Genomic DNA, 13281 nt, shown 5'->3' with positions numbered 1-13281 from the left:
GATAAGTTGTGTTTTTTTCTGTCGGGTTAACGTGGGGTTTAATAGAGTCCCTTATTCAATAAATCAAACGCCGTTTCAAGTCGAGTTATGTTAACAGTCAAGTTAAAAATGGGTGAAGTGAAACTCCACTTAAAGTGGTACAACTAAAATGTCTGGGAACAACATTTCGAAAAACACCTGTCAAAAACTAAGAACAATTTTCCGCGTTTTGTTAGCTGTGTTAAATTCCTCCACCGGACAGCCAATGAGGTACCTGTTTCTTCGACAACAGCTGGCTCCTGCTGCTGTTCAGGTGGTTGCTGTTCCTCCTGCTGTTCTGCCTGTGTTTCCTGTGGCACCTCTGAGGGTGGGGGTAAAGTTATCGACACAGCTAAGCAATCAATTTCATCAGAAAACACTTGGGAACTGTGTTAGAGTCTCAAAAAAAAACTTTAGTGGGCAATTATGATTATTCTAACAGTACATTTATTCTTTACAATGCTCGATATATCACCTGTGGCATTTTGGGGAACAACTAGCTGCAAAAGAAACAAATTAGTTTTTTAAAATAACTGCAGGTCAGGAGTCTTAATACCAGAATTTTACGATTAGTTTCACCTCCACAAAAATAGGGTACGTTTTGAACTTTAATAGGACATGGATATGGTTAATGACCTTATGATGGGAAAACGAGAGGACAGCTTGTAAATAGAGGAAAATCAATAGTTAAAAGTGTACAGAAAAAAGTATTGTGAAAAAAACGTGAGCCTCACCATGCACTAAAAGTGGACTGACTTCACCAAAAGAATCCCACGAAAAATGTTAGAATAGAATTGAAAAAACACTATTTTTGCAAAAGATGTAGAAGAGATTGTATTGACAATTTAATTTTTGTTATGTAGATTCACCAGACTCGCAGCCCTGAAATTTAATGGAAGTGTGAAAAGAGGTTTGACAAGTTTCTTTTCATTTCAAAGCAAAAAGTGGAATACAGAAGGAAAATCATGAAGCGGGAAAAGACAACAAAACAAGAAAAGATGTCAGTCAAAAACTGAATTAACTGAACGGTTTAAATTGAAAAAAATAATTTGATCTGCTCAAGAGTTTCAATCTGCATTCAGTTTTCAATGGCAATGATTTGAAGTTGGCTCATCCTATAAATTCAGGGTCGTATAAGTGTGACGTTTTTCCTGTCCCTGTTACCATGGTTACGTTGGTACTTTGTATTTTGCCATTCAAATATAATTAAGACTTTCTGTTTTATTTGTTGTCGGTAAGTAGTTTGAAAATGACTGCATTAAGGAGTGCATCAGAATTATAAAATCGTAGATGTCAGACGTAACAGGGACAGGAAAAAAAGGCATCCCATTTTTTTTTTTAAATAACCAAGTCACAAATAAAGTGTCTGTGGAGAAGAAAAAGATCTGTGCAAAAGTTGCATTCTGAACTAAACCAGCAGTAGTCAAACCAGAACATTTCAAAAAGCAAGTTATTTGGAAAATAGGGGTTGTCAACAAGAGGAAAAAAAGACCATTGGAAGATATTTGTTCACAGTTCCCTGAAACCATGATGAATGAACTGACGTGGCTGGTGAGGATGATTAATGAGAAGAATGGCGATGATGATGATGTGATCATCGCTAACCTTGCACACTTTGCCTTCCTTGACTCTTCTGGTCTTCATCTTCCTCAAACTGGTCCTCATAATCGTCCTCTTTTGTCTCCTGTTGTGCCTCCTCCTCTAAACAGGGCAAGTTTTTTTAGAGACAAATTTCAAATCCCTTTTTTGTTGTGGACCTATCATCATGATCATAGCCAATGTACGACCCTCTGGTACAAACCAAATTTGCAAGACATAACTTTTCAAGAGTTTTTAAACCCTAGTTATTCTTAGAACCTCTACTAGAGATGACACGTTCACACACACGTAGTATATCTGCATACTCTCCTCAAGTTTTGGTAAAGTTTGCAAATAAAACGTAGCTGCAGGTCGGCCGCCGAATCAGCAGCTCGACACGAGATTTTCCTCTTTGCATATTAATATCTATCCACTGCAATTTAACCAGCATTATTGTGGTCATAACCAACGTTTCAAGTGTTTGATTTTGGTCACAATGTACTTTCACAGCCACAGAGAGAACAGTGATAAGGGACAATCATGCAACATTCGGAAGTCCCCTGGTGCGGGATGGAAAATCATCTCTCGCATTTAATACTTGTTTTGCTCCTTTGCATACCAGATGAAAGCCTCACATGTTTTTTTTTTTTACATTTTCTATACATTTTCTGATAAATTGCGAATGGTTAAGTGCCTTGCTTAAAGGGAATATACATCATTTGCTTTTACTGTAATTTTCAGAAATGGATGGAATTGGGGGGTTGGAAATATATAGCAAAAATAGTTACACTGACTTTTTTGAGGTTTTGGGTTCGAAAATGTTACAAAAACCAAGGAAAACAATCATTTTCCTGTAGTCTGGTTCCCTGACTCCATATAAGAAGAAACACAGCAGTTTACATACATTGGGCAATTGTAAGGTCAGGGAACCAGTCTAGCTGGCTTGTACCCGTTCATAGGTGTGTAATCGATTGCAAACAAGTGCGATGGTCAATTGGGGCCAGTATTTGAAGAAAAAAACACAGTTTTTTCCAACGCTGATCGGCCGATCAGCGTTGGAAATTGATACAAAAATACCACTTTTCTTGAAAATGACAGTATACCAGGTGCCATGATTTTACGGGATGCTTTACACTGTCATTCACTAACAGTCCAGCAAGGTATTTCAAAATGATTTGGTAGTTTTATTTTTTGATGTTTGCAAATGTCGTATTTTCCCTTTAAGGGCACAAGTGTCCAACCGGGGGGTTCGAACCCACGCCACTGTTGCCTCTGAAACACCAGAGTATGAGTCCGGTGCTCTTAACCACTAGGCCATGATACTCCAAGATGAATGCAGGGATACATGAATACCAATTGCTAATGTTAACCTCACACAACGTGGCAGTACCCGGACCTGATATTTTTCTTCTGAAAAAATAAAACAAGAATACTACCAACCTGGCTCCTTCTCCACTTTCTCTGGTTCCTTCTCCTCCTTGCTCTGCTCCTTCTGCTCCTCTTTCCCCCGACCCTCCTCCTCATCGTCGGCTCGCCTGTTGTCTCCATCTCGGATCCCCTGGACTATCTTCTGATTCAGTTCCTCCAGGGCTTTGGAGATGGCTCGCTGGGCCGGCTCGTCGCCTTGGACCGTGGCCATCTCGTGGGCACGCTCGAAGGACTCGATGGCGTCTTGGAGGTCCCCGAGCTTGACTGTGAAAGGAATGGGAACAAACAAGATAATGGTTGGCAACCATAGTGCTGGGTATTTTTCGATTAATTTAGTATTCAGTTATGCAAACTTGGAATCGATCAAATATTTTTACTCTTCACAACGCCCCGATCAAATTTCAAATGTGCGACGTGCCAGCATAGAACTATTGTCATGTCAATGACCGTCAAAAAATGGCAGTCACACAATTATTCAACTCTTGTTTCTCTTTATTTACACAATAATAGTGATTGTGTAGTTTAGGACATTTTACATAATCACCAATTTTATTTTATAATGGAGATAAAAAGTGACATAATCGTAAACTAACATGGAAAAACTGTGCAATGAAAATTAAAGTTAGCGCTCGCAGTTTCGTTTTCCGCCATTTTTGTTTATAGTTGGTTCCCTCTGCACTATGCTATGGAAAGTGCTATTGATAACCAGCTATAAATCGAGCCGCTGTAGGCTGGTTCCAAATAGTCGACTAGCGTAGTCAACCACTGTCCACGAGACAGACTTCGGGCTAACTTTATAGTCAAACTATGGTTAACCATTGGTCAACAGTAGTTCTTGCGCGAAATCAGGATTTGCGTGCATTTTATTGAAACATCAAGAAGCATCATGCATCAACACTTTTTTTCCCCAGGTAGTTGACAAGCGTAAATTTGAAAGATTACAAAGATAAAGTTAGAGCTAATGTTTCTCTCAGAAGCATGTGAATGACTTAATTGACCAAAATGTCGCATTTATTTTCTGCTTAACAGCTACATGAAGTTGGACTCTGAGCTTACCTTCGGATTGAGCGATAAGCACGCTAGCATTCAGCTGCCAGACGTCATCTCCCGCGTCCTGCGCAGCTTGCAAGCTCTTCTCGCCGAAATCATGAGCCTCGGAGTGGTTCCCGAGCTCCAAGTGACAGCGGCCGATCTCGTGGTAGAGCCACGTCGCTTCCAGGGTGGACTTCACTAAGGGGAGTTTCTCCTTCCAATGTTCGATGGCCTGGTCGAATTTGCCAACTCGGGCGTAGACGCGGCCCAGGTTGTCCAGAGCTCGGGATTTACCGTCTTCAAAGTCACTGGGTTGGGAGAGAGAAAGTTTCAAGAATGAAACTTTGCGTTTACCTTTGACTACATCCCTTTTCCAAAAATTCATATCCAAAGCATATTTGTTTTGAAGTTGTGGAGACCAAATCCAAGTTGTAAGATTTTGTGGGACCCAAAACGGACCCAACTTGGTCAAAATTTTCCCAAAAATAAAACATGTAATGGATCCTGCCAGGGACTCTATTGTCATAAGGGGTTTTCGAAACCTTTGCCTCGCCTTTGGATTTTTCCGACTTCTGAATCACTGAGTGGCAAACTAAACAAAAATGTTCCAACTTTTGTCTTCATATCAACTGATTGAATGTTCCTGAAGCATAACGGGCACCAAAATGCAGCTGGAGTTCCTGAAGTCGGGGCCTAAAATGTCATTAAGCTGAAGATGAAGCCAAAGCCAGTCGTTTCGAAAACGCCCAGAGTCCATTTTCCAAATGAGCTGCAGAGAAGTGTAGCCCAGTTTAATACAACTTGAGACATTGCAATGGTTGAGGTAAACTTGGAAGAAGTTTGCCAATTACACCATGTGAAGTCTCTTCTAATCAAAGGTTGTTCGTAGAAGTTCCAATTGAATTACATTTTTTTTTGGCGACAGCCCCATGCCAAAACTGGACACTTTCTGAAGAAAAAAAATTCATTTCACCCAAAAGTCTTAGAAGTTATGGGATAAAGTCTGATTAAAGAAAGAAGGATCAAAGAGCAACATCTGGCAACACATTCACACTGATTTTGCAATGGGGAAACATTTCACAGTGGCAGAGACTTTGCCCTTTTTGACAAGAAACTTTTTTATTAAAGATCTGTAGACAAAGGCATAAATTCTGGCAACATTTCAATCTGTCACTGACTTTTTTTCAAATTTCTTAAAAGGACACCGCATCCTGGAATAAGCTCAATTGAGCTACAAAACGCACTTTGAACGAAAAGCTGTTAATCGGAAAGACCATTTAAAAGTAGGATATAAACATCCACACAACTATCCTTTAAAAACTGGATGTTATTCTTGTGTTAATATATGCGAGAATGACTTTCTGGGTCTACTTTTGCGACCCCAAAAATTATACGTCTTTTCTCGGGAACAGTTGAAATGTGTGAAATTAGTAAACAATCTAAAATAGGACGCAGTGCCCCTTTAAAGTCAGTTCAATACCAGCTCCTAGAGAACAGCCATTTTTTTGCCATGGGGAAATGGGGCAAAACAATTTCACAAGAGAGCTCACTTTTCTTTAGAGATCTGCAGATCAATGCGATGATGCTCCAAAGCCTCGCCCATCTTGCCCATATCCAGGTGAGCGTTGCCCAGGGAGCTGTGTAGATTGGACAGGAACTCCTGCTTGTCGGGAACATCCTCGTCTCGCCACTTCTCGACTGTCTTCAAGACCTTCTGGGCTTGCTTGAGAGCTTCCTTGGGCCTGCCGTCAGCTAGAGCTGCAAGTGTGACAGAAATAAGATTGATGAAGAAAAAATCGCTGTAATGTTGTCACCAACTGCACAAGACGCTAAGTTTCAAACAAGGAAAGTGCTTCTTATTGAGAGCCATGACTTCAATGTGTGCAGATCGACTCAAACCTTTGTTTCGAACAGCACGCAACTGTTTTATGCTTGGCAGAGCACCCTAACGGCTTAAACGTCCTCATGGATTTTCAGAGCCTTACCAGAAAATATCCAATAATGGCAAAAAAAATTGGCAAGATACGAGAAAAAAAATCCAAAGAAGTTGTCACAAAAAACTAAACAATTCGAGACAATAATCAGAAGCACAATGAAACAAGAGTTTGGAACACAACAACAATACCATATACCAATCAGAAACAAAGAGAATAAAAACAACAGGTAAACACAAAACTGAAGGGAACACATTCAAAAACCACATTTTGCAGACCATATCAGCAACGTTAAACAACCCACCTGCATCAATCTCCTCCAGATTCTTGAGCACATACTTGGCCGGATCGGACGGCTTGGACTTGTTCTTATCCCGCTGTCCTTTGGCCATATCTTTCTCTCGCTTGCGGGCGTACATGGGCTTCTGCTGTCGCCAGAACTCCGTCCGCGTGTCCAGGTAGTCGATGCCCTGGTTGACGAGGTCGTAGATACGGTTGCCGCTGTCTGTGTCCATACTCGTCAGATCTGATTAAAGGAAGTGGGGAATAATTACATAGGAAGTTACAGCAACATGTACTCAAGACAAAAGGCATCTGCACTAGCAACCGGTAGGTTGCGGGTTCAGGTCTCATCCAAGCAAGCTTGAGATTTTTCTTACAAGTTTTAGGACAGCATTGAGTACTGAGTGCTGATAAAAATTACATTGGTTATCAAGGACTAAACCCAATATGGATGACAAAGACATTTGAAAAAACTGGGGAGCCTCCAACATAGGGCTGGATAGCTCAGTCGGTAGAGCATCAGTACAGTAATCCGGAGGTTGCAGGTTCAAACCTTGCCCCAGTCCATTTCTTCGTTCAACTTTTTGAAAATACTTAACGTGAACTATTTTAAAACAAAACAAAAACAGATTTCAGTATGTACAGATTTTGACATCAAAATCTCTCATAAAAAATAAAACAACAGCAAAGTTGCAACAAATGTCCTGAAGAAGGACACAACTAGTCAGAAAATGTGTCCAAAAAAATACCGGTGAGCACTACTATAATTTATATTATCCTTACTTGTATTTGAGTTACCTAGTTTGAGTCCAAGTCCTAGTCACTAGTCATTTGGTCCGAGTCAAGAGTCACTTGTTTGATTTGAAGGGATACATATGAATACATACATTATCAAAGAATTCAACAACACTAGTGAGCCTATATATGTACTTCAAATAAATGTCAAGTGAGATGGATGTTTTTCCCAGACATTAACATATTTTGTGTTTTTAAATATTGGTAAAAAAGTGCAAAGAAAATGTGACTTGTGACTCACAATTCCTCAGTGTCAAGACTGTGTCATAATAGTCACATCCGAGTCTCAGTTTGAGACTTTGTCAGCGTGACTCAAATCGTTTCCGAGTCACCACAATTGTGACTCAAGACTCGAGTGAGCATCCTGGACTTGAGTCATACAACTCCAAAGTGACCAGACTACTGACCTTCATCTTTGAGCAGTTTATCCAGGAAGATCTTGTCAGCGTACAGCTCTCCGAGCAGCTGTTTTGTTGTCTCTTTTTCCTTGTCTGATTTCTCTGCCTTGGGCTGCCGTCTTTTCTTCTTGTCGTCTTGCTGTTTGGTGGCTGGCTTGCTGTAGCCCATCCGTGGTGCTTTCTTTGTCTTACTCTGTGAAAATTGAAGTTCATTCAATTTATAATTTTACAGTGTGAATAAACAGAAATATTATTAAAAGAAACTTTATTAAAACATTAAACCATGTAGGTAGAACACGACTGAATATAAGCAACAGTAAATGCCTCCCCCCCCAAAAAAAAAAATGTAAAAAATTAATTTTTTAAAAAAAAATTCAGACATTGTATAATTTGTTTAATTCATAATGTTACACAATAAACCACACTTAACGGTCAATTATATAATTGTAATGTACATTTTTGAATGCCACAAATTTGCAATCAGCAAGTAGTTTCGTAACTTCAAAGTGGATTTAACAGAAGATTAAGTTCATAAGAATCCAATATTGTCATCAGGTGAAAAAAAGAGAGATTAAGCAAGAAATTTGTAAAAAACAAAAACAAAATGTGATTTTTTTTTAAACAAAGAGGGCATGAAATACTGACCTCATCTTGTTTGTGAAAGTGTGATAAATCTCCAATAGCTTCCAGCGTTACAACTGATGGACCTAAAATAACAAAACGCCAAATTCAGAATTACTGTGACTTCATAAAAAAAAAATTCTACTTCAGTAAGTCAAAGGCTATGGGCCTTATTCACGAGTCGGCCATATTGGATTGATAGCGAGGTAAAATCTTCATTTTTTGGAACTTGTGTAGAGAAATGAGAGCAATGACGTTACAAATTAATACCAGTCTGTTCTGATGAATAAATATATTTTGTGATTAACCACACTCTTATGTTTTAAGCCACATTTAAATCAAAAATGAAAGTCAGGCTATACTGAATATCATAGTCTGGCACCCTCCCATTCAACAGCTCACAATTTATGAAATAAATTCAGGGAACACGACAAAAATGGCCAACTTGTGCATAAGGCCAAAAAAAAAAGTCTCCGGTTTCTGGTATGCACGCGCGTCGCCGTAGCCATGCACGTCGGCAAAATGAAAAAGGTTTTTTTTCAATGAAAGGTGATGTCTCAAAACCGCCAAACTCACTGGTTTGACTGGAATCCTGCTGCTGCACAATTTTAACGTGTTTTTAGATTGGGTTATGGTCGAGAATAAGCCTTATGTGGCCTCTCTGGACTCCCACATATTTGCACTAAGTTTAGTCGGGCACCATTTGCAGTCATCAGCCGACATTTGAAGCAAAAAAATCAGGTATAAAAAAAAAAAAGCCGCGTCGCCGCACCACTTTTTGGGCAAGCTCCATACCAGAAACCGGAGACTTTTTTGGGGGGGCCTAAGGCCCATTATTCACTTCACTTCTGTACTTATTTTTTTAAAATGTAAATATGTTATAATAGAATATTGTTAAAGTTTGTATGGTGATACAGAAACACAGATGTAAAACCCTTCCTCTCACACAAATTGTGAGAGAATGCCAGAAACGTAATTTCAAAATTTCTACCATAATCACTGCTCATACATGTACGAAAGAAGTTGAAGTTAAAATATTGCAGCATATATTTTAAAGTCACTCATACAGTATAATAACAGCATTCGGTGAGCTCAATGATTAATTTTTGAGTTTCACTACCGCAACCTAGAAGTCGTAGTCATAAAAAAAAATATTACAATGCCCATCACATCTTTTTATTAAATTTTGCAGTGTCGGGAATTTATCTGTCCTTTGAAGCAACTTACTTCCGACTGAGTTCTCGATAGCTTCCTGCGCCTTCTGGATGCCAAGACGGAAATCTTGCAGCTCTGGTCTCAGCTTGTTGCCGCGGTGATAGTACATGAGTGCTGACTCAAAGTTGCCCATCTGATACAGGGCTTCGGCCTTCTGGAGCAATCCCTGCAGTTAAAAGACGTCAAATGTTGTTCAGCTAAGCAATTACAGTACGGACCCAAATTACCCAAAATGTTCACTTGAACCACACTTGGAACCAAGTGAAATCCACAAACAAGTTAGTGATATGCCCTAATTAATCGATAATAACTTTAACCCCCCCCCCCCCCCAAAAAAAATCAGGTTTTGAGAAACAACAGTTTTAAAAGGCTCACTGCATGTAGTGGTACACCATATTTACTCTTATCTACTTAACTTTTGTCTTGAAACTGTTTGAGGAAAAATGGAATTGTTAAGAGGCTTGCAGAGATATCTGATAAGAAAAAGTAACAAATTCTGTATATGTAACAGCTTGTACACTCACTTTGTGATGGAAATTTGCATTGGAGAAATACAGTTATTGTGGAAAATGGCCGACATATACAAGGGACCACAAACACACTAAACCAATATCCACTGAATTCCTTGCAATTCACAAATTGGTGTCAGATGTTTTAGAATGTTATTTTTACTTGGATCCAGACAACAACAAAATAATAATTTCAAAAAAGACAAAATCTTCAACCACACACGCTAATGCAAGATGTAGGTTTCCTCAATACCTTGATGTATTTATCATCTTCGCTGAGTGAGGAGTTGGCGTCCTCCAGCGCTGCCTTGGAATCACCAAGCTGTAGATGGCATTTGGAGCGGGCTACCAGGCAATTCTTGTCGGATGGTTCAATTTCCAGAGCCTGTAGGAATAACAAGTAATTTACATGTAAGCAACCACTGTAAAAGTGTGTACATAATATAGGTTAATTTCAAACCACACATATTATGTATCAGTAATTAATTACAGACTTCTCACAGCAGCACAATATTTCCAGTATTGGCAGGTCCTACCAATACATAATTAATTTTATACTTTTTCGCTTCAAAATTGCACAGTTTTAGATACTTTTAAATTATTGTGATATTTCTTATTTGAAATAATCATAGGAGCCCACTGAACATAATTTTTAAGCTAAAAAGTGCTTTTACAACTTGTTGACGCTTTGTTGGCACTTTTTGTTGATGCTTAATAATATTAGCCCCCCCAAAAAACTGTTCAGCTTCCGATAACATGGCATTCAAAAATAGGGTAGGCAGGTAGGAATTGTTGGTTTTTTTGTGTAATTTTTGTGTGTACGATCATATGGAGGCGTCTGCGTGTAGTCAAGAGTAAAAGGTAGAAACTAATGCTTTTGGGTGTTTTTTCTCATTTTTCCAATAAAAAATATTAGGGTAGGGGCTGTCAGAATAGGGTAGGTAGGGAAACCGGAAGCAGAACAATTTTTTTTTTTGGCCTTAGCACGACCCGTTATAGTTATAGGCTAGATTACAACTCTGATTAAAACACAAATAAACAAACTCAAACAAAAAACACAATGATGCATGTCGTGTCCACACTGTGCAACAAAACCATTCCGAGTCGTGCAATACACAACTATCCAACACAACAGTGAAAACACACGTAGCGGCCTGTACCAAGAGGCCTGAACATGTCACATTATTTCTCAGAGTAGTGCAAGCATTTTCCAAACCAAAGTGCTGATGTGCCCACCCAGAGAACCTTACAAGATTATAGCTCTCCAAGGCTCGTTGGTAGTCCCTCTTCCTCATGTGATCCTCTGCTTCCCCGATGTAAGACTGAAGCAACTTCAATTGTTCCTCTCTCTCCAGAGCTGGGTCAACGTACTCCATGACTCCTCGACTTTACGATCCTCAAAGATTTTAAAAACTGTTCACCTTTGCAAAGCCTTTCTTCACTCTATAGTTGTTCAGAAAGTACCAGGGGTGTAGTGTTCAAAATGTTCAATTTGTCCTGCGACAACTCCGAATGAAAGTTCTCCTTTGACGAAGACGCTCTCCAAAACATCCGCAATCATGTGTTAATCCAACGTACCATCCTTCATATGTTTGCCAGTTTACACAGGCTCAAAACTCCACAACACACAATTCTAAGTCTCCACCTATATTTTGCTTGATTAATAAATTGTTGACTCTATTGGCCTGAAATTTGATCAACAATTTTCTTGCAAGAACCAGATGTTCCAATATCGGCAGGCACCATCAGAAAAACAACATGGAGTTGGTTAATCCCATTACCCTCAGAGGAGCTCTATAGCAACGACGTCCACGTTCATGAATATTCATAAGCCAGTTTGCTTCTTAGCCTCAATTGATTTCTTTGGGATAAACTCATTGATTTTCTTTCAAATCTATACATCGAATACCACACTGAGACATCTGCTTGTTGAATCACTGACTGGAAAAGGAATGCTACTGTTCAAGCTGTGGAGAAAGTCAACTCAATCACAGACACCAATACATATACATGCAAGTTCACCTTGAATTATAAGACAAAAAATAATGTGCAATTAGGGTTAACATGGTTAAGCTTGCATGGAACTACGGGAAAAGTTCCATACTCGGATGTCAATTTATCTGCTGCCAAACATATTTATTGTCACCTCACCTTGTCATTTGAACCAAAAGAAATCCAGGAAGCTGTGTAAAGGTGAAAAAAATGTACTCAAAATGTGTTTTTAGAGCACATTTTGGATGCATACGTCGTGCAGAACTAACTTGAAGCAGCCGGTCAAAACTGATTGTAGTGGCTGAAAAGACAGCGGTACGTTATACACGTGACATCAACAACCATGACGTCGCATGAGCCTGCCAATGATAGTTCAATACGTCATTATGAATATTTATTTTCTCATGAATATTTAGTTTATTTCAATGGCTACTTCAAATACGTCCAAAGATTGATGATTGCAACAGCGATCGTGCGCGGCCTAGCGGTTAAGAGTCTCGTGTATCAAGCAAGCGTCAGAGGTTCGAATCCCGATGAAGTAACTGACTGATTAATAAATAGAAATTAAGGAAAGGAGAGGGTGAGAGTAGAGGAGGGAAAGTGGAGGAATAACCATAAAAGATGTAACTTTTGGCGCTAGAAAATTAATTGAAAAAAAGTGACGTCCGAGTATGGAATTTTTTCCGGAACTACTGTTCCCCCCCCAAAAAAAAAAAAAAAAAAAAAAAAAAATTGCCTCACACTTGAGAATTTCTGAGATTTTAACAAAAAAAACATTAAATTACCATACAGGTGAACACACGGTAAAGGTCATGATCAATCAATGTTCTTTACAAATCACAGCCATTAACATGGGTAAAAAAAATCTTCTACTTTCTAGGCTTAGGCCCAAACTCTCATGGTCTCTGACTGTGTTGCTGTGCTCTGAACTATTTCACTGTCATTGACATAAAATTGATTTGTAATATTGTTGAGTTACAAGCTGACAAAAAAAATATATTTTCCAAAGATCAAGTAAAACCATTTGTAAACAAAATGAGAAACAGCACAGTTTATTTATTTTTAGCATTTTCTTTACTGTTTACTTTCAAATATGAATAAATGAACACTATTAATTAGCAATAGCATTTAGGCCTAATTAATTTGGCAACTTATTGAAAAAGTTGGAAACTTTTCCCACTCACTGCAGAGTAACTTTGCATCGCTTTTCTGTACTCTCCCTGCTTGTAAAGTACGTCTCCTTCAGCCACGAAAATAGCGAAGGAATCCTTTGACAGCCCTTCTGAATTGTGCTCATCGAAATCCATCTTCGATTTATTGAATTTCTGGGCAAGAGGGAAAAATATTGATCCCCACTTTCGGGTATTTCTTTTGGTTTTTCCGATCGATGTCAACACAAAAACATGTCAGGCAGCACAGTGTATTTACATTCACCTTAGCAACAGTGAATCCTCATTGTGCGTACTGGTACTCGACAAA

At 39.0% G+C, this 13281-nt stretch overlaps 1 protein-coding gene across 7 annotated transcripts in view; it reads right to left on the bottom strand.

Annotated features, from left to right (window-relative positions):
* LOC119722858 (tetratricopeptide repeat protein 25-like) overlaps positions 1–13281 on the bottom strand; it is a 17024-nt gene extending 3743 nt beyond the window's left edge. Inside the window, exons 1-11 of one of the 7 annotated variants that reach the window (XM_038193241.1) lie at positions 12987–13281; positions 10064–10195; positions 9314–9467; positions 8111–8172; positions 7475–7658; positions 6295–6516; positions 5607–5814; positions 4081–4364; positions 3037–3288; positions 1624–1719; positions 254–340 (exon numbers count right to left, since the gene is read on the bottom strand). In XM_038193241.1, coding sequence (XP_038049169.1) covers positions 254–340; positions 1624–1719; positions 3037–3288; positions 4081–4364; positions 5607–5814; positions 6295–6516; positions 7475–7658; positions 8111–8172; positions 9314–9467; positions 10064–10195; positions 12987–13109 — 1804 coding nt within the window. In that variant the 5' untranslated portion in view covers positions 13110–13281. Of the gene's footprint in view, positions 1–253; positions 341–1623; positions 1720–3036; positions 3289–4080; positions 4365–5606; positions 5815–6294; positions 6517–7474; positions 7659–8110; positions 8173–9313; positions 9468–10063; positions 10196–11060; positions 11653–12986 lie in introns of those variants that run through there. The other 6 variants (XM_038193240.1, XM_038193243.1, XM_038193242.1 and 3 more) reach the window with 6 other exon arrangements.

Source organism: Patiria miniata, unplaced genomic scaffold (assembly GCF_015706575.1).
Source record: "Patiria miniata isolate m_02_andy unplaced genomic scaffold, ASM1570657v1 HiC_scaffold_16, whole genome shotgun sequence".
NCBI classification, from domain to species: domain Eukaryota; kingdom Metazoa; phylum Echinodermata; class Asteroidea; order Valvatida; family Asterinidae; genus Patiria; species Patiria miniata.
Note: the sequence above shows the minus strand (reverse complement) of the source record. Positions and strands in the feature narration are given on the sequence as shown.